This window comes from Lichenostomus cassidix, chromosome 2 (assembly GCF_008360975.1).
Source record: "Lichenostomus cassidix isolate B80296 chromosome 2, HeHo_3.0, whole genome shotgun sequence".
NCBI classification, from domain to species: domain Eukaryota; kingdom Metazoa; phylum Chordata; class Aves; order Passeriformes; family Meliphagidae; genus Lichenostomus; species Lichenostomus cassidix.
In genome coordinates this window covers 98,985,726-99,011,265 of record NC_139482.1, presented here as the reverse complement: position 1 = coordinate 99,011,265, position 25,540 = coordinate 98,985,726, and the positions used below count along the sequence as shown (strand labels likewise).

At 40.7% G+C, this 25,540-nt stretch overlaps 1 protein-coding gene across 4 annotated transcripts in view; it reads right to left on the bottom strand.

Moving 5' to 3' along the window:
• The window catches only part of PTPN2 (protein tyrosine phosphatase non-receptor type 2), a 29,935-nt gene extending 16,744 nt beyond the window's left edge, over positions 1-13,191 (bottom strand). For 2 of the 4 annotated variants that reach the window (XM_085052503.1, XM_085052505.1), the window contains exons 1-5: positions 12,955-13,163; positions 10,371-10,461; positions 3,175-3,275; positions 2,481-2,579; positions 1,243-1,380 (exon numbers count right to left, since the gene is read on the bottom strand). In XM_085052503.1, the coding sequence (XP_084908629.1) occupies positions 1,243-1,380; positions 2,481-2,579; positions 3,175-3,275; positions 10,371-10,461; positions 12,955-13,023 (498 nt within the window). In that variant the 5' untranslated portion in view covers positions 13,024-13,163. Of the gene's footprint in view, positions 1-1,242; positions 1,381-2,480; positions 2,580-3,174; positions 3,276-10,370; positions 10,462-12,385; positions 12,535-12,954 lie in introns of those variants that run through there. The other 2 variants (XM_085052506.1, XM_085052502.1) reach the window with 2 other exon arrangements.
• Positions 13,192-25,540: the final 12,349 nt, after the last annotated feature.

The window sequence follows — 25,540 nt, the reverse complement described above, 5'->3', positions numbered from 1 at the left end:
GAGGCATTTCTGCATTTTCCAGTTAATGTTAAGTTCAAACATACACATATAATGAAAATTGCATCCTTTGAAAATAGGAAGTTTAAGGGCCAACATCAGCCAAACAATTCCACGAAGACGCCTTTTTTGTAGTTAGGAAAACTTGCCTCAGCTTTTCAAAAGGAAGAGCTGTTCCTTTTCAAGCACTAGCTTGCCAGCACTACTCCTCTCTTCTTTGCCTTTGCTGTCAATAAAAAAACTACTCAACAGAAATTCTTCAGGTCAGCAGGACAGTATTTAATAAAGCTCTTCTTACATGAAGAAGACCAAGGAACAACATGCCAAGTTTTATCATGTTGATCTCATTAGGGAGGTTCTGAATTAACAAATGGCTCAGAATACCATCAATAGCTACTATAAATTCAAATATTTGGGAGTAAATATATCAATAGTTGTATAAAGCAAGTGGAAGAACATCTTCAAGCCTTCCTTTCCCAAATTCTCTGAGAAGACAACCTTGAAAACTTGCCATACTAGCACTTTCAATTAATATAAGGCAAGATTTATAGGGAGAGAGAGTATCTTACAAGACATAGCTGGAAAAACAGACAAGCTCTTCAATCCTGTCTTCCACTCTGAAACAGAAGCAGCAAATTCCAACCCAAGCTCAGGCCAGGAACAGTTTTTTTTAACTTAACTTGCTTAAATTGTCAAAGTGCTTAATTTTTTAAGAGAAAAGGATGGATGGTCCTGTGGAGCAAAAGGGGAGGTAAACAAGAGGAGATGAAATTACCTGTCTACAGCTGGTAACCACCCCACCCCCCAAAAACTTAAGATAGCTAGACTAAATTACATGGAAAACCCAAGTTCCACTAAAAAAAAAAAAAAAAATCAGTAATTACTCAGTCGGGTTTCTGATATTCAAAGGAAATCAGAGTTTTCCACTCCTGTGTTACTCCCTTTAGGTTAATTCTTACAGTTCCTCTTAGAATCACCACTACCATAATTTACAATTCAGCATGTCAAGGTACTGCCAAATGGAAAATATAAGTATAAAAATGCCAGAGATGTTATCTCTTTTAATGTATAGATTGAGGTCTAAGTCACTTGTTTCCACACAAACATCTTCAACATTCTCAGAAACAAAGTGCATTAAAATTTCCAGTGTAAAAGCTCAATCAAACCTGAAGTGACATCATGCTAAGTGGTTCTCATTATACACTTAAGCCCATGAATAGGAGCTGTACAGACAGAAAAGCTTACGTTGATATTTTCTAACTGCAGTAGATGTACTGTGTAATAGGATTTGACGTCTTCAGACACCAGCCTCACACGGAAACCTGTTTCACTGAATGTCATAACTTCCTCTTCTTTTGTTGGCCAGTATTGTGCACACTTCACCTAATGGATTAAAAAAAAAAAAAAAGAGAGAGAAAGAAAAAGAAGGAAAAAATAAAAACCTTATTAAATATTCTAATATCTTGGGCTTTGTATATGCAGATTCTGAGACCCTATTGTTCAGTACAGCAGACTCAAGTACAACTGTTTCAATGGCTATTATGCATTCCAGCTTTATGTGTTTATGCTTCCTTTCATCACATAGCTAACATGTTTTGAGCTACATCTTAAGCCTTCTCCCTCTCCCCGCCTCTAGTTCTCTACAGGGAACTGAGGTTTGTGCTCAGCTATTTCAGCATTTCCCCACTTCGTTTCTGACTTGCACACCTGCACATTTACAGAACTCATCTATCACACACAGTTCTCCCCAGGCTTGCTAAATACTGGAAGGTTCTAGCGAAACATAAGAATGAACTAACAAACCAATGCAAAACTATTCTTTGTCTTGTATTCCTCTTGCTCGGCACTCAAACTTTCTGTAGGGAAATTTTTGCACAAGAAAATAGGAGACTTTTCAACAGAGTGGTCACATTTTTTTCACTAACTAATCTACTTTGAACAAAAAACATAAACCTCAAATGACATGCATTTATAACTAAAATCCACAATGCTTTTGAGGCATGGTAGCAGAAGAACTAAATCATAACAGAAAATTTCTGTATTCTGCACGCATGGCACCAGATTTAAAGAATCAAAAATAACTAGGTCAATTCTCTTGGGTAGCAGTTTGCCTTCATTGTTACAGCTAACATCTCAATTTAACAAACACACTACTCTGTTACCCTCAGAAAAATTAATCTAAAGATACTTGTTTTGCCACCTTCCATTTTGTCCTAAGAACACCTTACACTGCCTCTACTCCACACTATTTCTCTGTATGTCCTCCTTTCTCAGAATGTTAATTTCACCTTTCTGGATGTACGTTGGTTAGATGCGATTTTCACCAAACTGAACTGTATGTCTTTGCTCCCTCACCTCACTCTTATATTAAATACACATTATGCTGCACACCAGTGAGAATGTTAATTCTAACATAACAATCAAACATTGCTCAACTCTACTAAAATTGCTTATTTTACAACTTCAGGCCTAATGGAACTTACCGATTCTTTTTCAACAATCCTGTTCAGCATGACAACTGCTTTGGTTTGCTGTTGCCATACCATTAGCCAAAAATGACAACATGTATTAGGTAGTGGACCCTGTGTAGTAAAGAATATAAAAATGGGCATGAAAATCTATAGGCAAAGCAGTGCTTGAACACAGTTAGTAGTTCACTGTGGGAAACAGGAAAATGTCTTCCTCTTAAGGTTAAACAAATTATTAACAGAATTATAGAAATGGCTGGCAAGAAAGTAGCCACTCTGCACAGATCATTCCAGGACTTAAAAGGGCTTTTTTTTTTTTTAACGAAAAAAAATCAAACAAAACCAAACAACAAAAGAGTAAGAACTCAGGGAAGGGATATATTGGTTTAAGCATCAATACTATTGTGCTGCTAGAATAAAAGCTACTGCATGCACGCTCAGAAGATACAAGATGGATTAAGGGGTAAAAGTATTGTTGTGGCCTATTTACAAAATAACTGAAGAAATATTTGAGGAGTTTTAGGAGTAAATTACTCATATGTAAATATCCCCTTTAGCTCTTCTTAAAACATAAAATTATCTGTTCAAAACTACATCACACCTGTAATTCACAGAGACAAGGAACCATCCAAATACAAATTACAACTGTACAAATCCCCCTCCCCTAGATTCTCAATCCCTGTAATAATTCAGTAATTGTACTACTTACCTGTGTTAAAATATAGTATCTCTGGGCTTCTTCTATGACCACTAGGCTGGCATTTATATAGTCATTATCAGTGTCCTGCAGTTTTACACGACTATGATCATCTAAAATTCAATGAAAATTAAGAATTAATGATGCATCCATCTTGAATACTCTGCAACAGGCAAGTTTAGATCTGAAAGCAACTAGAAGTAAATCCTGCAGTATTACCCAAACAGCAAACTACAAATACATGTAAAATTAACTTCTCATGTAACTTTGACAAGTGCCTGCCCCATTTTCCCCTCACCATTCCATCAGAGTAATTTCAGGCAGCTATTAATAGAAGCTACTCAGAAAACTGGAATACCTATTTTTCTTAAACCCAACCAAACAAAACAACCTTCCCATACATGCCAAAAGGTCCTCACAGCCATCCCTCAACAGCTGAATTTCCTTAATACAACAGCACTACAACTCACACCAGGCAATACTGTTCTATCACACCAGATCACTCCACCACATGGTTTCCTAAATTCAAAATTCCAAGATTTTTGGTGAACTGCAGTTTCATAGGTTGAGGCAGAATCATAAAGTCAAGCTCACGCAGATTAAAAAAACCCAACAAAAGCTACTTGCTGTAATTAAAGCCAGGCTTTAATTAATTTAATTTTCCCTGGAAGTTATTGTCTAATATTACACAACATAAAAATACTAAAAAGGTGCATGCAAAACCAAATATATTAAACAAATCATCCAATTAAATGAAGGCTTATAGAATTACATGGTTTCATTTCTCAAAATTATACAGGCAAGACAGACAATTTCCCTATTTATGGCCGAGGCAAGCAAAGGACCCAGTTTAAAATTCTACCAGTAATATAAGAAAGATTATCATACTGTAAAACTAAAACACTGCATAATAAAAAGTCATTGTGGCTGTTCCTAGAACCTTTTAGTATCTGATTTATGAACCTCTAGGAAACATTTAGGTAATCAGACTTGTTCACAGTAAGTAATCCTTCAGCCATTTATCAGTCACTGTATTAAATAAACAGCACTTTCAGTTTAAAATTCATACACAACTACATGCCAAAAAATGAGATTCAACTGACTGTAAATTTCCTGAAGCTCAACAGCCTAGCAGACTGTTTGAGAAGAGTAAATAAAAAATAGCGAACTGAAATGAATTTAAGAAACTTCAACATATTTGAGGAAGATATGGAAGATTCTACAAGGAAACCAACCAACTGAACTATGATGCAATGCCAGTTTTTAAAACTGAAGTCACCTGGTGTAACCCACAAAACTCAATCAGGGCCCAGATTGTTGTGAAAATGCCAGCCCACCCATCCCTGCACCAAAAGGCTCACTTCCTTTTGACAAACACCTTGGGAAATGCACATGTCAAAGTCATGAGCTTTGACATGAGCAACTACCAAGTATCAAATTCAGCACAGCTACAACAGCTGAACTCACTGCCAGCCTGTACAACACAAGGCTTATCTCAGAAATCCATAATTATAAATCTGGATAGGCAAAAAGCTGATGGCAATCAAAAAGCAGTTACTGAATCATACTCTTGTTCTACAGACTGCTCGTGTGATTTAATATGAATACTTTCCATGTGTTTGCAAACCTGGGAAAACTATGTTTACTAGGGCTTGATCTGCTAGTACACTCTCCCTCATCTATCTGCTACTGGCAACTGCCAAAGATGATCTTGCTAGATTCAAGCAAAGAAGTCAACAGTAAAGCAATTGTTGACTACCCTACCACCTTTAGCTCCTAGCTTTTATATGCAGTCACATACAAACATGCAGAAAACAGAAATATGCTGAAAATTAATTTTTGATATAGAAGTATGAGAAATATACTGGGTTAGTATGTTTTCATTAGCATTCCAGTTGAAAGGCAACTTGACTTTCAGGAGTCTTAAAAAAATTTATTATATCTCTGTGTGAAGAAAAAAAATATTATCAAAGCCAAGACGCAGCAAAATTAAGACATACGTGCATTTTAAAGTAAAATATATCTCTTTGCATTATTTTGCTGGGATGGGAAAGCATTACTTTTTCCTTTCATGTATCACTCTATCTGAAATGTTTCTACTGGAAAGAAACCAAGACCTCTGTAAATATTACATGTCATTTGCCAACAGGAAAAACTCAAGATCTTGTTATAGTAAATCACACATACCGGTACCAGTGTTCTCGGAAAGGTGACGCAAGCAAGCACTGTTAACAGTTTAATCACCCAGCGGCAGCTGCTGAACTGCTGCCAGGGGCAGATAGCTGCAGCCTCTAAGGAGGTTTCCTACTTTAATACTTACATTCTCAGCTTCATTTTTTCCTTCTTATAAATTCTGCTTTGTAAACATGACAAAGTTCTGAAAGTTGGGGGGTTTTTTTAAGTCCCTTAAATAACCAATTCTGTGCACAGCCAGCCTCCCTCTCCCTCCCCAGCTAACGCAGAGATCCTGCAAGTACTCTGACATACAGTCCACAGGACAAAGAAAGCCACTAGAATATATTGATTTCCCTTCTTTCAAGGGATGAGATTCTTAAAGGACACAATGACCTAGAAACCTCATTCAAACCCTGGCTTGGTCTTCTGAATTCAGTGAAGCAAGCCAACTTTTGACAGTGAGTTAGCTGTAATGTATTTCCCGTATGTATATAATTTCCAGTTACAAAGTACTTAAGATTTATATGAATGATAAACCCTTCTTTAAGATAAGATTTATCTTATGTGTTGCCATGCCCACAGCAGCTAAAATACAGTACTCATTTTCTGAAGTGCTAATTCCCCTATTTCAACAAACTATGCAGCCTGAAAAGGAAGTGGAAACCTTAAAAATTATTCTCATTCAGGCTCCTGCACTGAGAAAAAACACTCCCAGAACAAGCCTGCCTGAGATAATCAAACTCTGATTACCTATCTCCACTGAAATCCTGTCCTACTGACAATACTTCCCATGCCTCAAATAAGGCCAAGACTTCACCTTGCTCAATCTGCTCACTCCCTGCTTAACACAAAATGACAGGTCCAGTTAAAACCAAGATATAAAATGTTTGGCATTTTACATCATGTAGTTCTTGCAGTTGGTTAATGAAACTTTTTCATTAGAAAACAACTGTGTTTCTAGAACACTGTATAACTTCAAAATTATTTTTTATCCAAGAGATGTCTCTGGTTCCCCAAATATAGAGCTATTAACAATAGAGGAGGAAGAAATGCTACTTAGTGGATTAAAGAAAGTCATAAATAAAACATGCAGCCACAAGCCATCCCAGTGACCCTGCCTGACCCTTTCCCACCAACAAATCCCCTCCATTTCACTAACCTAAATCTAGTCTATCTGAGCTTCTAAATTATTCAAATTGCAATACTCTGTCACTAGACTTACAGTCTCACATTTCAGAGGTAGCCTAAGGCAAAGGAAAAGCAAAGTGACTTTTCCTGACCACCTTGTCACTGTTTGTACACAATGAATGCCATCATATCAATCATGGCCTAGCTCACGACTGAAAGGCATTCATACTGAAGTATGTGTCACTACTGCACAGGACCCTTATAAGCAGGACTGTGGAAAAAAATCTTAAGACTCATTAAAGTTTAGATCAGCATGTGCTATAAAATTCCTCTCTTCCCCAGTGCTAAATAAAGAAGTATCTCCAAAAGCAGCATGTTGAGCTTATTTTACAATGTTTCACGTGGTAAGATGTTTTAAAGAATCATTAGATAGTGTCATAAAAATCCTCAATGTTAGCTTCTAATATAGACAATGAGAAATGCAGCAGTCTTACTTTGGGCTGAACATCTCCCTGTTCTCAGAACATACACTCAAAACAGAGGACAGAAAGGGAACATTTCTGCAATGATAATTAATCAGCACCATGTGCAAAACCATTCACATCAGCTCCAACTTTGTTCTCTGTAAAGCACAATACTCTTCATGTTCCTCTCCTGTACTCCATGCCAACTGTAAGCCTATGGTTGAAAGATCTGACATAAAAGCTACTCAAGGCCACAGGAAGAAAACATGAGAAATCACTACTCTACAAGATCTTCCAAAAGCAACATGATCTATCAGACAAAAATGCTCAGATGACCCAGGTTCTTGAGTCACACACCGTATTACAAAGGAAGGCTGAAGAGCAAACTGCAAAAACTGCCATCTACCCTCCAAAAGCAAAAGGCAAAAAAAACCCAAAAAAAACCACTGTCAATTTTGTTGAGGGGATTTCCTTCTTGCCTGTAAATCTGGAAACATAGTAAGAAGCTCTCTAAAGGTGTTTATAGTCAATCTGCAACACTAGACTCCTCTGATAACAGCTAAGGATAAGATTTAGAAGGAAAGTAATTACAGAAATATTCAGAGTTTCATTAAAATTATTAATAAAGAACAACAACATCACAAGTTACTTTCCTCTCTTAACAACATTTTCTGAGAAATGGTTTCATCTGTCCGGAAATGACTGGCTGTCAAACCAAACCTATTTCAGATTAACTTCCTGTTTCAATAGCACTACAAAGCCAAAATACTCCTCTCCCTATTCTAGACTAATACCAATTGTTAGACTATTTTTCTCAGCTAGGCAATGCCTCTTGAGGACTTTTACTAAACCAAACTTATATATGCTATGGCTCTTTAGCCAACAAAAATGGACACTAACAAAAACACCTACAAAACTGGAAACACTGTGAAACTCAGCTGTAATAGGCAAAAATGATGAGCCTTTCCCAGCAAACAGGAATCAATTTTTACCTAGAAATGTATGTAACAGACACAAGTTGGTTTCAGTGTACTTGTCCCAGGTATCACAGCTGAAATGGGGCAAATCAACCCAAAGGATTTTTTCCTGTACTTGTAATTGATGTATTTTCTGTAAGACAGAACAATCTTTGCATTTCCTCTTGCAGACACACTACCTCAGATTTTAGACTGGCTTGGCTGCTATCAGGGTTAACAAACCATTTTCTCACTGCTTTTGGAAAAATAAAACTCTTTCTTTAAATGATGTCTTACAGTATGATTAAGTAGCTAGATCTTAAAAGTCCAACAGCTGATTCTGAAGGATTTTGACTATTAGAGAATATTAGTATCACTCATTTTTCATGTAAACACTGTTAAAAAGCAGTAAAATTTGCCAAGTGAAGGACTGAGACGTCAAGATTGCATGAGACTGAGTTGTCTCACATTTCTGCAACACCAGGTCCTTGCATTCATGCACTGCAATTAGATGTGTTCACCACAGTGACCAAACCAGGCAGCTTTTATCCGAGTTGCTTTGAAATTTAGATACTGCTATCTTGAAATCTTATTTATCATATACTCCCTTCCAGGTCTCTTTCTCCTCCTGACTATCATCATTGTTACTGAAGCAATTATGAGCTATAGTCGAAAACACAGAAGTAAAATTCAGGAGGAATTAACTAGTTCAAACACAGTGTTTCGCTCTGTTCTCATACAGCTTTGTTCCTAGTGCCCAGCTCTGCAAGCTATCTAGGTGGACCAATTTAAAGTTACTTTCTTTCAAAACTGCTAAAAATTGATTCATTCCTCAGAAACTTCACCATCTTAATTAATCATCACATTATGTCAGTCTAATAGCTCTAGCCTTTTCCTGAGCCCAACTACTACTTCAATACTAGATTTTATCTGTGTCTCTGCTTTTGCACTGGGTCCAGGAATTAATACAATCATGTATGTTTTTTCTCCTGGATAAACAAGCATTTCAGAAACAGGCTTTGCCATGACTAAGGCAGAGGCGTTTGATGTTCTTCACTATTGTGAAAGGCATGCCATGATGAAGGAAAATGTTGAGCCCCAAATAACTGCAGGAGATGAATACAAATCACATCCATAAGGTATTACTGATAGCATTATTAGATGCTACTTAAATAATACAATGTATTTTTATTTATTTTAGAAACACTATTTTTAAAAAGAAACAAAAAAGCACAAATATGTTGAAAGTAAATTTTCATTCTCTTTGTATAAATTAAATCCACGTACAGGAGAAACAGTAAATGCACAGATACAGCTTCTGACATGGAAGCTGTATAAGATGTTAGACCCAACACTAGAACCTTCGACTTCTGGGCTCAGATCTAATTTCCTGCCGTGTCATCTCACAACCTCCATCCCAATTTAGGTATGACACAGGAAGTGAATAAAACGTGATCTACTTTAGCACACATGGGTCAGACGTTAATGCCATGCTGTAACAGGACAGCAAAGCTGGGTCACTGAAGTGCCTCTGCACGGACCAACATCATCTGAGGTATCTTCCTCAGCGCTGGACACTTGTCCAATGGAATGCCATGCAAATACAGCAAGGAAGCCATGCACTGCATGTCTAAGTTCAGTTTCACCAGCGTGCAGCACAGGGTTTCAGCACCACACCAGACTGGACCCGTTTGGCGCAAATTCACTGTGCCAGTAGAGCATCCCAGCAGCAGCCTAAGAAGCAGCACACAGCACTGCATCAGACCTGCATGACTCAATCCAAGACCCTTTCCATGTCATTTTGAGAAGTGCTACGCACATGCTGTTACCACAGCTTTCAACTGGAAACAAGGAGCTCAGCACTTCTCCAAATCTTACAATAGGTATTCAGATCAGGCTCTCAAACAAAAAGCCCGATATAGCAGCAACACTTCAAAAATTCTAGGTCTAGTAACAAGGTGTCTTTTAAGACCCTTTAGTATTCTGGGAAACTTCATAAAGAACACACAAACATTTTATCTGTTCCAACTTCAATATACCACAGAAAAATTAAGGCTGTACAATTTTTCCCCGATCTCTAGCTTACATACCTTTTTGCAATAATTTTGGATTACAGTTTCTGAAGTAAAATGCTGTTGAAAAGAAAACCACATCATCTCTGTAGCAGAGAAGCTGGCCTAAAATAAAAGTTCTTTTCACATGAGACAAATATTTACCTATACACTAATACCTATGAGACTTGCAACCACCTCTCATTCACCACTGAGCACAATGAGTTTAACCTGCAGAGTTTTTTCCCTCCTGTTACACACATTTGTGTATGTGTCACCGAAATACCCACCTTTATCACAGGGTACATGCCTACAAAAATAAATAAAAAGCAAAATTTGCAATGACCATGATTTATTACCTCCAGCGTTTCGAGTCAATAGGGCAAGAGAAAGTCTATTAAGTTCACTGCAATGATTGCAGAAAAGATACTCACATGGACTAACATCTCTGTATCTGTTTCGATTTCTGTTTTCTGGGTATTTTGCGACTCTGTGAGGGAAGTCACTGGATTTGTGTCGGATTTCCTTTAAAAGACAAAAAAATAATTGATTTATAGCCAGCAACCTGATTAAGATTAGTGTTCTACATACACTATTAATTAAGCAACATTATTAATAACCAGCATTTTTAAACCAACTTTTACTGTTCCTAGTGTCACTTTCACTCAGAACACGTGTCTCATTCATGGCCAAACTGTTACCCTTTAGATCTTCCTACACTTGGCTAACACCATCAAACAATGATAGCAACTGATGCATTAGGATCAAAGGGTAAAAAAAAAAAAACATCCCACCAGATATTTATGCTTACAGTTTACCTCAGAGTTTCACATTATCTCCCAAAGCAGTAAGGGACTCAGATGCAACAGGAGTATTCTGCTGGCTCCTTTACAGGGACTGGCAGCATAAAACCCCACAAAGGTAAGTGAACCAGTTAATGATTTTATGGCTACTATTAAGAGCCATAGGATTATTCTTGGTGGTTTGATTGCTTATCCCACACAGCTGTAGTTAAACATGAACCAATATGAAGAATTCTAGAGTCACAAATATCAATGTGAAATCAAAGCCTGTTTCTCCCCACACATTAATACAAACCTTTCAATAATCCGTGAGATATTCAAACAGACTTGCATACCATTTTAAGGACCCTACTGTTCACGTGTTCTGAATGTTCAGCCTTATTAATTTCTTGCTAAAGTGCATCTTTTCTACAACTTCACTAAGATATACAGAATTACCTTATACAGACAACTGGAAATGGCCTTCAATGTCTGTATATCTCTGTACTGATGCCATCTCAGCAGAGATGTCGTACATCACAGAATTAACAACATTTTACTTTGGATTCTCCTCCTGGTTTTAGATTATGTTGCTACATTTGATCATAATGTCCTAAAGGGCATTTAAACTTCTTACAAATGAGCATTCTTTGGTCCTCTCAATGTTCCCACTATCTTTGTCTTCAAACTTCCTAAATAGTCTAGTCTATTCCCAGACAATGAACACAGCCAAAAAGGGCATCAGCGGAAATATAACATACAGAAAGTTCCAATTTTCAGCATTGATTGTGTGACCTTTCTTGAAATGCAGTGCCAGCCTGCAAAGAACATAAACCACAATGTGGAGCAGCAGCTGCCAAGCACCAATACTCTACATATTCGTATAAAAATCTCATGATCTATTAGGTTTTTTATTTTGATACAGCAACTGGAACTTCTCTGGCTTACATGGCTGATAAGCTTTGGGAGCTTGCACATGGAACGAATGGATCTGGCAGGCATTCCCACCCAAGTTCCCATGATATGTAAGTTTTGCATTGCTCAGTAACAAGATGCAACATGTTTTGTTTTTAAATGCACCTGCATTGCCCATGCACAGAAAGAGGTCTATGCTTTGGTAAAGATATATTAAAACAGCTAGAAACACTACTGCAGCGATGAGGTGGGAGGGTAGGCTTGCTAAAAAGAATGTAACTTAAGGCTTAAGTTTAATGAGTGGTTCTAAAATCAGTTTTCCCACATAATATCCAGCCATCACACAGAATCACAGCATGTCCTGAGCTGGAAGGCACCCACAAAGATCATCAAGCCCAATTTCTGACCCTGCACAGAATAAACCTTAGAACCACACCATGTGCCTGCGAGCATTGTCCAAACGCTTCCTGAACTCTGGCAGGCTTGGTGCTAGATGCTACTTACTTGTAATACAGATATATTCGAAACTGTAACATCTGAAACACTTGCAATAGACATAATGTATTTTAATCACATAAATCAAATAAATTGCTAATTTAACAGAGCAAAAGTATAATTTAAAGTCAGTAAAGAAAACTTTGGGGTTTGGTTCTTTTTCCTCATTTGTTAAAGAGTGCTATAAAACATTGATGGCTTAAATTACTGCTCTAGTGATACCAGCTGATGCATAATGTCTGTTTTATGGAAGTGACCATTCGTGGAAGTTCTTAATCTCGTTAACAAAGAAAGTGCAAATACTTTATTTCATTAAGAGGCACTCGCGCAGGGCCGCCTCAGCAGCAGCCGAGCTGGCCACGGCAGAAGGAACGGGCGCTGAGGAGGGAGCACGAGTGCCTGAGGAGCCGCATGAACCCGCGGGGGAAGGAGCCAAGCCTTGGACGAATCGGTACTACCGGGCACAGCTTCCCACGCCGCCCGCACGCCGCCGGAGCCCCACAGCGCCCGCCGCGGCTCGGCCCGGGCCCCGCTCGGCGGAGCCCCGGGGGCACCACGGACCCGCCCCGCGCCTGCGCGCCGCCGCCACTCTCCCGGGGCTGCCCCGCGCGCATGCGCAGCGCCTGCCCACGGCTCTGGTGCACGCACCTGAGGGCTAGAGTCGTGCTGGCCCAGCGACTTCCGCTCTCCCCGCTGCCGAGGCGGCGGCGGCGCCGCACACCGGGCACGGGCGCTGCCGGCCCGCGGCTCTCTCTCTCCCCGCCCTTCCTCCCTCTCTCCCTCCCCGCTGCTCTCCGGCTGGAGCCGACCACGCCGCTCGGCTCACCAGATAACGCGCCTGCCAGTCGTTCGTGGCGTCGATCTCCTGGAACTCCTGCTCGATGGCGGCGGACATGATGGCGGCGGCCGCAGCGGCCGCCAGGGCGCGCGAGCCTGTCCGCAGGAGGCCGAGCGGCGAGCTCGCGACCGCTCGCGCGCAGCCCCCCGCCTCACGGGAGCGGCGGGCGCGCACATACGCTCGCGACTGGGTGTCCCGCAGCCGCCGCCGGCGCCGGGCGCATGCGCGGCTCTCGCCCCGCCCCCGAGGGCAGTGGCGATCACGCCTCGGGAGGCGGAGGCGGGAAGCACCTGGGGTGACGTCACTGTGGCGGGGCGGGGCCGCTCTCAGGTGTCGCGGCGGCTCGGCGAGCGCTTCTTGTCACACAGTCACGGACTCGGCTCGGTTGGAAAAGATCTCCGAGATCACCGAGCCCAACCTGGGGCCGAACATCACCACGTCAAATAGAGCATGACATTAAGTGCCACATCCAGCACTTTTAGCCTCCTTTTCTCCAGGCTAAATACCCTCAGCTCCCTCAGCCACTCCTCACAGGACACGCGATCCAGACCCTTCATCAGCATCGTTATTCTCCTCTGGACACCCTCCAGGACCTCAATGTCTTTCTGAACGGAGGGGCCCAGAACTGAACTCAATATTCGAGGTGCAGCCTTACCAAAGTGCATGCAGGGGGACAAGCACTGCTCTGGTCCTGCTGGCCACACTGTTGTTGATACAAGCCAGGATGTCATTGGCCTTCTTGGCCACCTGCACACAGTGCTGGCTCATGTTCGGCTACTGTTGACCACTGGTCTTTTTCCACCGGGCCACTTTCCAGCCACTCTGCCCCCAGCCTGTAGTGCTGCATCGCTGTCCCGATGTCACTGAGCGGACACAGCCCCCGGAGGGTGCATGACCGCTTCTAGGAGGCTGCATGAGCTCTTCCAGCCGCCACTGAGTTCCCAGCCGGGCTCAGCGCCGCGCCCCCCGCGCTGTGCCTCGCCGGCAGCCGCTGGTTCTGAAAAGCAGAAGTGGGGAGACACGGGCATCTCGGACAGACAAATCACGGCGGGGCTCGCCGTCCCGAAAGCAGAAACGCCGCGTCCCGCGGCGATTGCCTCACTGGGACAAAGAGTCCCTTAGGGGGAGGCTCGGCAGCCGCCGGGCGAAGCCAAGGGTCGGGCGGGGTCAGCGAGGGCTGCGCTGCCGGAGCTCCTGGGGAACAGCGCCTGTGGCCCCCGGGCAGGCGGGCGACGCCTCGTGGCTCAGCACAGGCCGCTGGGTAACGCCTGGCGCCTTAAAAATGTGTGAATTAGTGCCACAAAGGGGGACTATGTAGCATCTGTGTATGTAAGCGTCTAAAGGGAGGGTGCCAAGAGGACGTGTGCAGGCTCTTCTCGGTGGTGCCAGGCAATAGGACAAGAGGCCACGGGCAGTAACTGATTCACAGGAAGCTCCACTTGAATATGAGGAAGAACTTTATTGTGCGGGTGCCCGCGCACTGGAACAGATTTCCGAGAGAGGTTGGGGAGTTCCCCTCATTGGAGATACTCAAGAACTGTTTGGACGCAATTCTGTGCAATGTGTTCTAGGGTGACCCTGCTTGAGCAGAGATGCTGGATCAGATGAACCCTTCCAATCTTCCCCATTTTGTGCGAGGTTACAGTGCCTCCCCGCACCGCGGTGACAGTCTTGCCCTCGGTCCCGCCGCCTGCTCTCCCGCGGGTTCCGGTACTGCACCTTAGCTCCTGGCACACCCTTTCCCTGCCGCAGGCTCTCCCCCACCCTCAACATGGCCCCTCACGAACTGGGAGATTCAACTGGAAACGTTTGTCTCTGCTCTCTCCCAAGCCCATGGGGCTCCGCCCTGCACTGATCCCAGCCGCTCTCCCTAGCTTTCCTGCAGTGCCACCGCCGCCCCTCTCAGAGCGCTCCACACCACGCACGTATACACGAGGAGGGGCTGAGCATGTCAGCTGTGGTGTGACTGACTTGGCTGAAGGACAGGATGCCATCCAGAGGGATGGCATGGACCTGGACAAGCTCGAGAAGTGGGCCCATAGGAATCTCATGAGGTTTAACAAGACCCAGTGGTCAGATCAAGCCCCAGTATCAATGTAGATTGGGGGATGAACAGATGGAGAGCAGCCCTGCCAAGAAGCACTTGGAGGTGCTAGTGGATGAGAGGCTGGACATGAGCCGGCCGTGTGAGCTTGCAGCCCAGAAAGCCAATCCCGGGATTCCGCCCCTCTACTCTGCTCTTGTGAGATCCCACCTGCAGTGCTGCTTCCAGCTCTGGTGTCCCCCACACAGGAAGGGCATTGACCTGTTGAAACGAGTCCAGAGGACGCCACCAAGTTGATCAGATGGATGCAGGACCTCTCTTATGAGGAAAGGCTAAGAGAATTGGGATTATTCTGCCTAAAAAAGAGAAGGCTCAGGGGTGACCTAATTGTGGCCTTCCAGTATCTGAAGGAAGCCCACAAGAAAGATGGATAGACACTTTTTACAAGAGCATGTAGTGATAGGACAAGGGTGAATGGCCTTAAACTGAAAAAGAGTAGGTTTAGATTAGGTATTGGTAGGTTTAGATTAGGTATTGGTAGGTTTAGATTAGGTATTAGTAGGAAGTTCTGTGCTGTGTGGGTGGTAAGACACTGGAACAGGTTGCCCAGAGAAGGGCAATGCCCCATCCCCGGAAGTGCTCAAGGCCAGGTTGGATGGAGCTTTGAGCAACCTAGTCCAGTGGAAGGTGTTCCTGCCCAATGCAAAGGAATTGCAACTAGAGGATCTTTAAGGTCCCTTCCAGATCATATGATTCTGTGGTCTACAGCCCCTGTGATAACCAACTGCACAATGCTGAGTGTGGCTGTTCCATCACTGTGGTTCCCTGCATGCTGTGACTGCAGGCCCACGTGCAGCCCCCCTGCCACCCATGGGCCTCACCTGGTGTTTAAGCACAACAACAACAACTAATGTTTTTGAAACAGACTTTTGGTTTTGACATCCGAATATCCCTCATTGAATGCTGTTGCATTTCCTTTCTGCCATACAGTGCTTCAAATCCAATGGCTCATGTGCTCCCTCAAGTTCTGGAAGAAGAGCTAGTGTCCTGGACACCATGGGACTGCATGATGCCTCTGAGCACAGCTGATGGGCCAGTATGAATCAGTATGTTCATAACAAGTTTTTCCAAGTAACTCAAGGAAATGTTGCACAAGATTTTCTTTAACTATGGGTTCAAGCTTTAAAATCAATGTAGGGAATGGCTTTCTTGGATTTTTCTGGCTGCAAGACTGAGGCACAGGTCATGTCTGTAGTTCTGCAGGTGCTCCCTAGTTAATCAGTGTTCTATGTGTGATCAGTTATGAAACAATAAGACAACATTTGTGAATTATGTTTGTGATTTAAGAGTACAGAGAAGAATCCAAGCACCCATCTTCAAGGTAATGAATTTTTAATTTGAAAGAGGTTTCTTATAATTTGTGTTTCAATGAATAAAATTGTTCTTTAAATCAGAAAACTTACCTTGCAAAAGCTGGGTATAAGAAAGTAAATAGATACATAGAAACTGCCAAATAATGATTTTTAATAAAGAAATTAAAATAGACAGCTTTCTCACTGGTTTTAGTCTTTGGTAGGCTTTTCCCTGTATATAAGCTTGCTGACTGATCTGTATTTATAGCATTTATGACATGAGAAGCTTGTGCTTGTTACTGCTTGGGATATTTGGGGATATATTTTCTACCAGGACAGCAATGTAATTGTGTTGTTAGGAAAAGGAGTTTCATGGCAACAGCTACATTTAGAATCTCTGACACAAATCAGTGCCCAGAGACTTCTCATGGAAAGCTAAAAGTGTTTATTAATTGTGATTTAGAGCTGGCTTAGAAAAGCAATTACTTGTAAACCAGGGGTTTCAGAAGAAATTTCCATTGTCCAGTTTTGGGTTGTTTTTTTTACAGCAAATATGCTGAAAATGCAGCAGCACTTCCCTGGTTTTTCGGATCTGAGCGCAGGATAGGCCCAAGACTACATTTCTAATGGTCTGTGAAGGAGAACTGTATATACAATATAAACCAATACACTCATTAGAAAACTTTATTCTGTTGCCAATAGTATACTCCCCTTCTCTATTAGCTGTGCAGCCAAACCCAGATGAACTACTACATAAACTCTTAAGCCCTTGAGACTGCGTGAGACGTTTGCAAAGCAGGATAACATAGTTGCTGGAAAGTCTAGTATATTGCTAGTATTTTCTGTCTTAGTATAAACACAAATAAGCAATGTTTTCTTATTAAAATCTCTGATCATTTGAGAAGCCCCTTGCTGTGCTGACAAAACAGTCACCCCAAGGTAGTTGGTATCCATAGCAGTTCTGATTTCAAAATTAACTTTGGTGCCCATGAAGACCAATCAAGTTAATTTTAAATGTTTTTTGTCCAGTGGCCTTGGCAGAACAATTATTCTAGTACCAGTCTGGAACAGACTAAGTGTTTGTTCCTCCGTGTGTACTTTTTTGGGTCATTCACTGGAACTGCTTAAGCACCATTTATTGGAAATTGGTTTGTACTGCTTTTCTGAGAACCATTTTAGATATTGGTAGATGAAGAACAAATTCTTCCCTGAGGTGATTTTATTCACAAATACACTCCACATCAATTTTAGCTGTTAAGGAAGAGAGCTGTAATGTGCTTAAGCTTGCCACAATGTGAAAGGAGGAGAACATGTAATTCCTGATTTAAGTCTTATAGCCCAAGGCCTAAAGGAGAAGAGGATCTGCCCTTCCCCCATGAACTGGACTTGAAACACAGAAGAGCTGGTCACTCTTCTGGCATCTGGTAGGGAGTAGGAGAAGCTGAATGAAAAGGTCCAGTGGTCAGGATAAAACAGGTTTCATTTATTTAGTGCATTTACAGTGTAGTCTTTGTATTTCAGACTTTTGGAAGCGGTATTCCTCATTCAAGTGAGAATTAAAATTCCCATTACTGAAAGTGGGTGTCAGTGCAAATACCTTTCCTCAATTATGTTATTGCTTTCCTCCCCCTGCCCAAAACTGTAGTGTGACATACAACAAGAGGAAAAAAGAAAAAGAGAGAACACCCAAAATCCCATAGCAAACCCTTCAAAATATATGTCACAAAATGCAAATACTCGTAGCAGCAACAAGAGCAGAAGTGCAAGGGGCTCAAACAGGTTTGCTTTCAGCTAAAGACAACTTTCACATTAGTCAGAGATCCACGACAGTGGAATCCTAGTGTCCTGTGTTGGATAAAATCTGGCTCTGTAGTAAAGGTGACAGGATTATGGAAGAGAAGGACAACACAGCTGTGACCAGCCTATACAATTGCCTAAACTGTTGTCTGGAGTTCTGTGTAGAAGAAATGCATGGCCAAGGAAGAAAGGAAATATTAAAGACTCTTAAGGAAGTCTGTTTCATAGTCTAGAGATTTGTGCCAGTCTGTATGGCACAGGACTCCCATGGTGAAGCTGAAATAATTGTGGAGTATGAAAAGAGCAACAGGCAGAAGTGCTGTCATGAGTGAATGGACACACCAGCTGGCAGAAAAGGCAGCCAGCCAGGATGTCTGAGGGATAGCACAACTTTGGGTTCTGCTGTGGCTTTGTGAAACAGCCCTTCCAGCAACCTAAGCTGCGGTGTGCAGTCAGCCACAAAGCCTAATGCCTATGAGTCAATGCAGGGGGTGTTGGGTACGGCTCCGGGAAGAAGAAAAGAGCCAGTTGCCCAGAGAAAGATGACTCCAAGTTATTATTTTTCTTGCTTGTAGAGAGGATCTTGCTTGCTGTGGATGGTTTGTGTATGTTACTTGGCTTTCTGTCCCTCTTTTCCCTAGCTACAGTGACATTTATTGAAATCATCATTTGCAAGTGAGAAACTCTAATTCAGTGAGTGTCCAGAGTGGCTTGATGTCATTCCATGGGCCTGATTAGGAGGTCATTTTTTGCTAGAAATGGCATCTATAGTAACTGCCTTTAGCTGACATGAAGTTTTGCTGTTGAAAGTTTGTTTGAAGATCATGGGTTTATTAAAAATTACCTTACAGACTGAACAGGGCTGTTCCATGCTTAGACCATTTCTAATCACACAGTTATTATTTCCAAGCATTGCTTGGTTTAAGGAGAATTTCTGGAAACACCTTTATTCTGGCCAGTAAGTCTTTCGTTCAAGTTCTCTTACAATTTTGAAATCATAGTATCATAATCATAGTATCAGAATCTGTAGCACAGATTCTGTATTTTGGTGGTTTCCATGACTAATTTTATCTATCTTCATCTATATTCAAGCTTATCTTCCAAATTACAAAACTAAGGGCATTCTCTGAATTAGAGCTGGAAAGATTGTGATGCACCAGACCACTGTTATTTGCTCGGAGAAGTTCTGGTCAGAAAATACTGTTTCAGCAGAAGACTTTCTCCTGCAGACTAACATTAAATGTTTCTATTATAAATTTGTATTCTCAATTTTATGTTCTGGTTTTTCTTAGGATTTCCCAGCATCTGAACAAAGCAATTATGACTATTTTCTTGAGTGTAACAATCTCTAAATTGTTTTTGCCTCTTTTGTTTTGGTCCCAATAGTTCAAAATAAAAGTGTTCAGATTGTAATCCATGTTTGCAATTTATGCTTCTGCATTAGACAACCTGAAGTGCCAATAACAGGAAAGGATTTTCTTGTACTACTCTCTGTAATACTGATTTTTAAAATCTTATTGTTACCGATTTCATAGATACTTAAATTTACCATGCAGTGGTGAGTCTTCAACATATATTACAATAATTACTTCTGTCTTTCCAGTGATAGCAGAGGTAGGTCTGTGCAAGATTTGTGATATCTCTGCCTGTTTTTTAGTTGACATTAATATATCGAATTTCATACAATTTCCCGTAGAAGCTTGTCCTGTTGAGATAATGAGCAGCCCTGTAGGAGCCACATTCTCTGAGTCACTGTTTTGATGGCAGAGTTCCATGAGTGTGTGGCTCGTTTTGCCTGCTGAGATGTCCTTTGGTATGTTATATAGAACAAGGTGTTCACACTTGTGTCACTGTGGAAGGGCACTGGATCTTGTAAGGGCCATGGAACACTACATCAGAATTTGCATTGCTACACTTACTTGACAAGGCAGAGCTGCAATAATCAATGCATCTCTCTCTTTACCTTCAAAGTAAATCAAAAAGAAAGGAGGAAAATGGATTTTGCCTGTAGGTGGCAAAGAGCCATGCAGAAATCGTTAATTTTTCAGGCAGTGTGATTTCCTAACAAAAACAAATTAGTAGTGCATGTAAAATTTATCTTTCCTTTTTTAATTTGATAATGTTTCTTATAAAAATGTCTTTGAAACTAATCTACTAAAGTAAGGACTCTTAAAAATCTGTTTTGCATAACAAGTATAATAGAGATTTTGAATGTATGCTATATTTCCTCTGTCCAGACATTTCAAACCTCTAATTCATACCCTCGTGGCATACAAATGGGCTGTAACTGCTAAGCCAATTTGTTTGTTTTCTCAAAGAAAAGGAAAACTGAATGTAATGTACTGAAAGAAGGATCCATAACACACGTTTTCCAATTGGAATGCTGTCAAGGTCTTTAACATCTTATTTTAGCCAGTGGAACAGTTCCAGCAGTTCAAGTCATGACATGACCACTTACTGGAATTAACAACCCAGGGAGAAAAGTGCCCTTGTGCACAACATGTCCCGTATTAAAATGGGTGTGTGAAACTCTCTGGATCTTTTGAATTTTATACTTTCTTTTTTCTGTTGTTTTTTTTTTTCTCCTACTCTCTCACTTCTTGCCAAGAGACATCACTAAAAGACACTATTTTTCTTTTTTCTTTTACTAACTTTATTGTACTACTCCTCAAGCAGACCCCTGCATGTTCTTTAGTGGCAGATTTTCTAACACAGATTTGCAGTAATGGAACAACGTTACAAAGAGATAAAGAAACAAAGTATGTTATTAAGATTGTATTTGTCAAGAAATATCCTACAGGGTCACTTCAGCATCTCAGATAGCTTTTAGCTTCCATTTTCTTACACTAATTTTGGAAGCTCTATTCACTTGAAATTAATTTTCATTGTCCAAGATGGCTGTTTTCTTCATATCAGCCCCCTCTTAAGCACTGAGCAAGAAAGGTAAGGTACAGAGCAAAAGCAAAGGTGTTTGGTTTTTGTTTTTGTTTCATGCTCAAGGAAGACCACTTTAGATTTGCTTGATTAAGAAAGAATATTTAATTGAATCTGGTGACTAGGTTCCTGAAAGTGATACTGTGAGGAGGGGATTAGGAGATACAACTGCCATAAGCCCATACCTGCATTCCCTAAGAGATTGTTACATTAACATTTATATCATAATCAGGATGGTCCAAATTTCCCATTGCTTCTCAACACATCGGTAATACCTCATACATACTGTTACCAGAAATTATAAATGCACAATCTAATTTCTAGATTCAGAATATATTTTGGCTGATAAATGCCATACAAGGAATAACATGCCAGTGGTGATGGTGAATGAGAAGTGGGATGTATTATTTGTGAAACTTAGCCACATGAACAGTCTTTGTCCTAGGGTTTTTTCTGGGGAACATCACAACTCTTGTGATGACATAAAAAGTGGTAAGGATAACTCTCACCTAATTTTCAGAGTTTCAGCAACCTTGGAAAGCAGGATGAGGCAGACAACTGAAGGAGGTAACTGCATCAGTCATTACAGCTAATTCTGCTGTCAAATATGTGCCAACAGTGTGCAGTATTACTATAGAATTTACACAATTCTGTCATAGCAAGTGGAATAAATCCTGAATATCTTTGGACACAAGATTCCAATGAAATAATGCAAGGTTTATATTTCTAAAACATAAATATATATGCTTTCCAGGGTGACATTAAAACTTTCCCTTCTCTTTCTTTTACCTCTCACTTTCCTGAGAGAGGAAGTAGTTGCGGATGCTTTGTTCACACAAAGGAGTGAGTCATTAATAGGTTTGATAATTAATCAGATTAATGAAATCTATGCTACAAGTTATAGTCCTCTGGTTACTCTAACTGGAAACTTATATGCACAGCATTTTATACAATTGTTTTTCTAATGGGAATTTCATAGATGTATGCCTTTAAATCTACCATTCTAATACAATGTGATAGAAATCAAATTAGCTAGATTACCAAATGCCGAATTATATTTTTCTTGAAAATTTAAAAATAATTCTATAAAAAGTAAGGCAGATATTTTTAATGCTCATGCAGATAACTGCATGATTAACTATTGGAAGTTTACCTCTTTCAATATCAGAATATATCATTATTAGGGGAAAAATGGAAATAATATTTTTGTTTTCACTAATCTGTGCAAGTCAGCAGATGGTGGTTAAGTAGTCTCTGTGCACTGTTCAGTGTTCCATTTGTGTGCTCACACTTTGAGCATAATACATGTGTATATAAATATCATCTGCTTCTGCTGTCCTCCCACAGAGCACTTCAATGTACTGTGTATTTTCTTTGTATTTCAGATATCTCAAGGGCAGGGGCTCAAAAAAGATGCTCAGCACTTAGAGATTGTACATAAGCCACTCACCAAAGATACACACATCTGAAATAACTGTATTTCAGCTTGTTCAAAAGCATAACGGTTGGGGAAATGTTGAATAAGCTGCCTGGGTAGAAATTATGTCTTTTAGGCATACATTGTTTCCTCCACAGCATAGCAATGGGTTACCTTGGGCAGAAAGCAGTTGCTGGCAATTAGTGTCACTTACCCGACCTTTGTTGAAAGGAGCATCCCCTGTACAGCAGCTGCTAATAAGCCTCCACAGTAGAGCTGTGTGGGAATGTTCAAAGTGCCATTAATCCTAAGGCACAATGTGAACAGTTTTTAAAATACTCAAGTATTCTTTTCAGCGTGGTCATATGGTGAATGCTCTCTCAGCTTTGGGCTGTGTTTGCTTTGGCATGTGCCTTGAGTTTTTAGCTTAAATATCTGTCACAACACAAACATCTCTTATTCCTGTAAGGCCAACTAACCATGCTAATTTGAGCAAATCTGTAAAAAAGAGACAACAACATGCAGACTTGATTCTTCTCTTGCAACACTGAAATTTTAAGATTTAGAAAAAATTTAATTGAAAGTATGTTAACATAAACTATGACCATTCAGTTTACACGACTATTTAAAATTATGCAAATTCTTTGCTTCGTCTAATGATTCCCTTGAGTAATCTGTCCTAATAGCAATTCCAATAGAAATTATTGGAAATTTCTCCTTGTTATGATTCTGATCTAAAAGCATTGCTGAGTTGAGATATAAGATGAATAAAGTGGCTGGTGATTAGTATGAAGTCATAGTACATTTTCTCTTTGAAAGGAGTGCATCCTCATATCTGACAGTAAGGCAGCATTTTTGTTAGCGAGAATTTCACTGGTACAGGAGAAGCCTTATGTGAACACAACAAAACATTTTCCAAATTTCCAGTGAATGGGAAATTAGCTTTTGTAGTCATATGTCTTCCAGAAATTCAATTATGCTTCCCCTGGAATCTTGTCTGGGATTTCATTACATGTTCTTAATCCAGATGTTTCAAATGCTTTGGAAACAATGAACTATTGTTGTCAGAATAAATTCATCACATTTCCTTTTAGAAATGTCAGAGGGAGGAGTGCTTAGCAGATCTCCAGGGAGCCTTTTGGTGTTCTCTCTACTGGAGTCTGAAACCTCCCTAGACAGATATGTTTAGCTTCTCCTAATGGTGGTCAAAGCAGAAAATTACTCTAGCACTGCCCATTTAAGTTTGCTGATATATATTATCTGGACTATATCCCCAGACTGTTCCTTAGTTAAATTTACTCCATCTTGTTATGCCTCACAATGATTATATATAAGCCATATATAGCATATGGCATCCTTAAATAGGTGATTCCAAATCTATAACATAGTCTCCCCACACACCTTGTGGAAATTTAATTTGAAATCTAAGATAGAGAGACAGGCTCTATTCTCCATAAGAAGATATTAAAGTATCATCTAACAGTTTGAAAATCTTGGCTATGTCCTTTCAGAAATATTCCTTGAAGTCTGAAGTACAGCCACTTGCCCTAGCTGAGATGCCTGTTAGCCCCAGAGCACACAGTAGGTCCTTATTCCTTATGCACCTACCTTTAGATACATGAAAATGGCTCCAAGGATTATTGTTTTGCTGGAAGACAGAAGTATAAGGCTGGTTTTGGGATGGACCATGGGTTTGTTAAACTGCTGTGCTTGTAGATGCAAAGATATACTAATGTCCCTGTGCAGCTGCTTAAGTAATTTTTTTAGAATGGGTAATCCTGTTGTGTTTGGGGAATATGTGGTTTTCCTAAAACACTAATTTCAAAAGCTCTTTAGCCAATATAGCTAAATAGCATTTAATGAAGCATGTTTGTTGCAGTTACAGACAACAAAAGTATTGATCATATAATGAGTAAGAAGCAAGTGACTTCCATAGTAAATACTTCACTGTGTTGTTGTCATCCTTCAAACTGCTTTGTACCAGCTCTGCTGCACTAAAAGTTCAGATTTGTATCAGACGAACATTTAGATATTATGCACTAATATAAATATTTATTCCTCTTTTTCCAAATGAAGAAAGATTCTTAAAGACATTTATTTTTACTGACAGGCTATGCTAAGGTTTGTATTTTAACTGTGGAGTTTTTATTCTATTTGAACAGAAGAGCAGGGCCAGCTGCAGGTATAGGCAATATAGGCAGGTTTCCCATGGATGCAGATGTTCTGGGAGGCACAATAGGCCCAATAAAGAGCAGTCAGGTTCTGCTCTTTCCTCTGCCAAGGTCATTCTCCTGAGGATAGGAACACTATGCATTTGAGTTATTCATATCATGTGAGCCACTGATCTCTGCCTTCTAACAGCAAACTCTCTCAGCTTAAGAAATTTATACTTTCATACTGTAAGGATGTATGTGTTCCACTGTATGTGTGTGTGTTTTATAAGAGTGAGCATGCATCAGCAACAGTAGCAAACATGACCTTCAGACTCATTCCTATGTCTGCCCCTTCCTTTGCCAGAGCAGCTGAGCCCTGGCAGCAGTGGAGGAGGTGTAAATGACGAGATGTTTGCTGCTTGAGAGGTAAGGTGTGTGGGCAAGGAGAGGAACAATCTCCTGAAACTAGAGACTGGAGGGCTGGGATCCAGTGATGGATGAAGTAGGTGTCTTAATTCTACTCCTGGCCATCCCAAACCCCACTGAATGGTCTTGAAATGGATCTCCCTGCACCCCACTCTCCTCTTTCCTCCACACTCTTCTTCATGCACATCCACCTTCTGCAATCTCCGTGTTCTTTTGTATACAGATTCTAGTACTGCTGCAAAATTCCAATTTTCCTATATGTGGAGAAGCCTGGAGGAGCCTCCAGCTCCAGGAACAAACAAACCACTTGAAATTTTCCAATCTATAAAGCAAATCACATCAAGTTGTATGCTCACTTCAAACATGTGAGAAAGAAAAACTCCAAATAAAGAAAAAAATGTCTAAAGATATACCCGTGGTAAATGAAATTAGGTCACATTCAGAATGGATG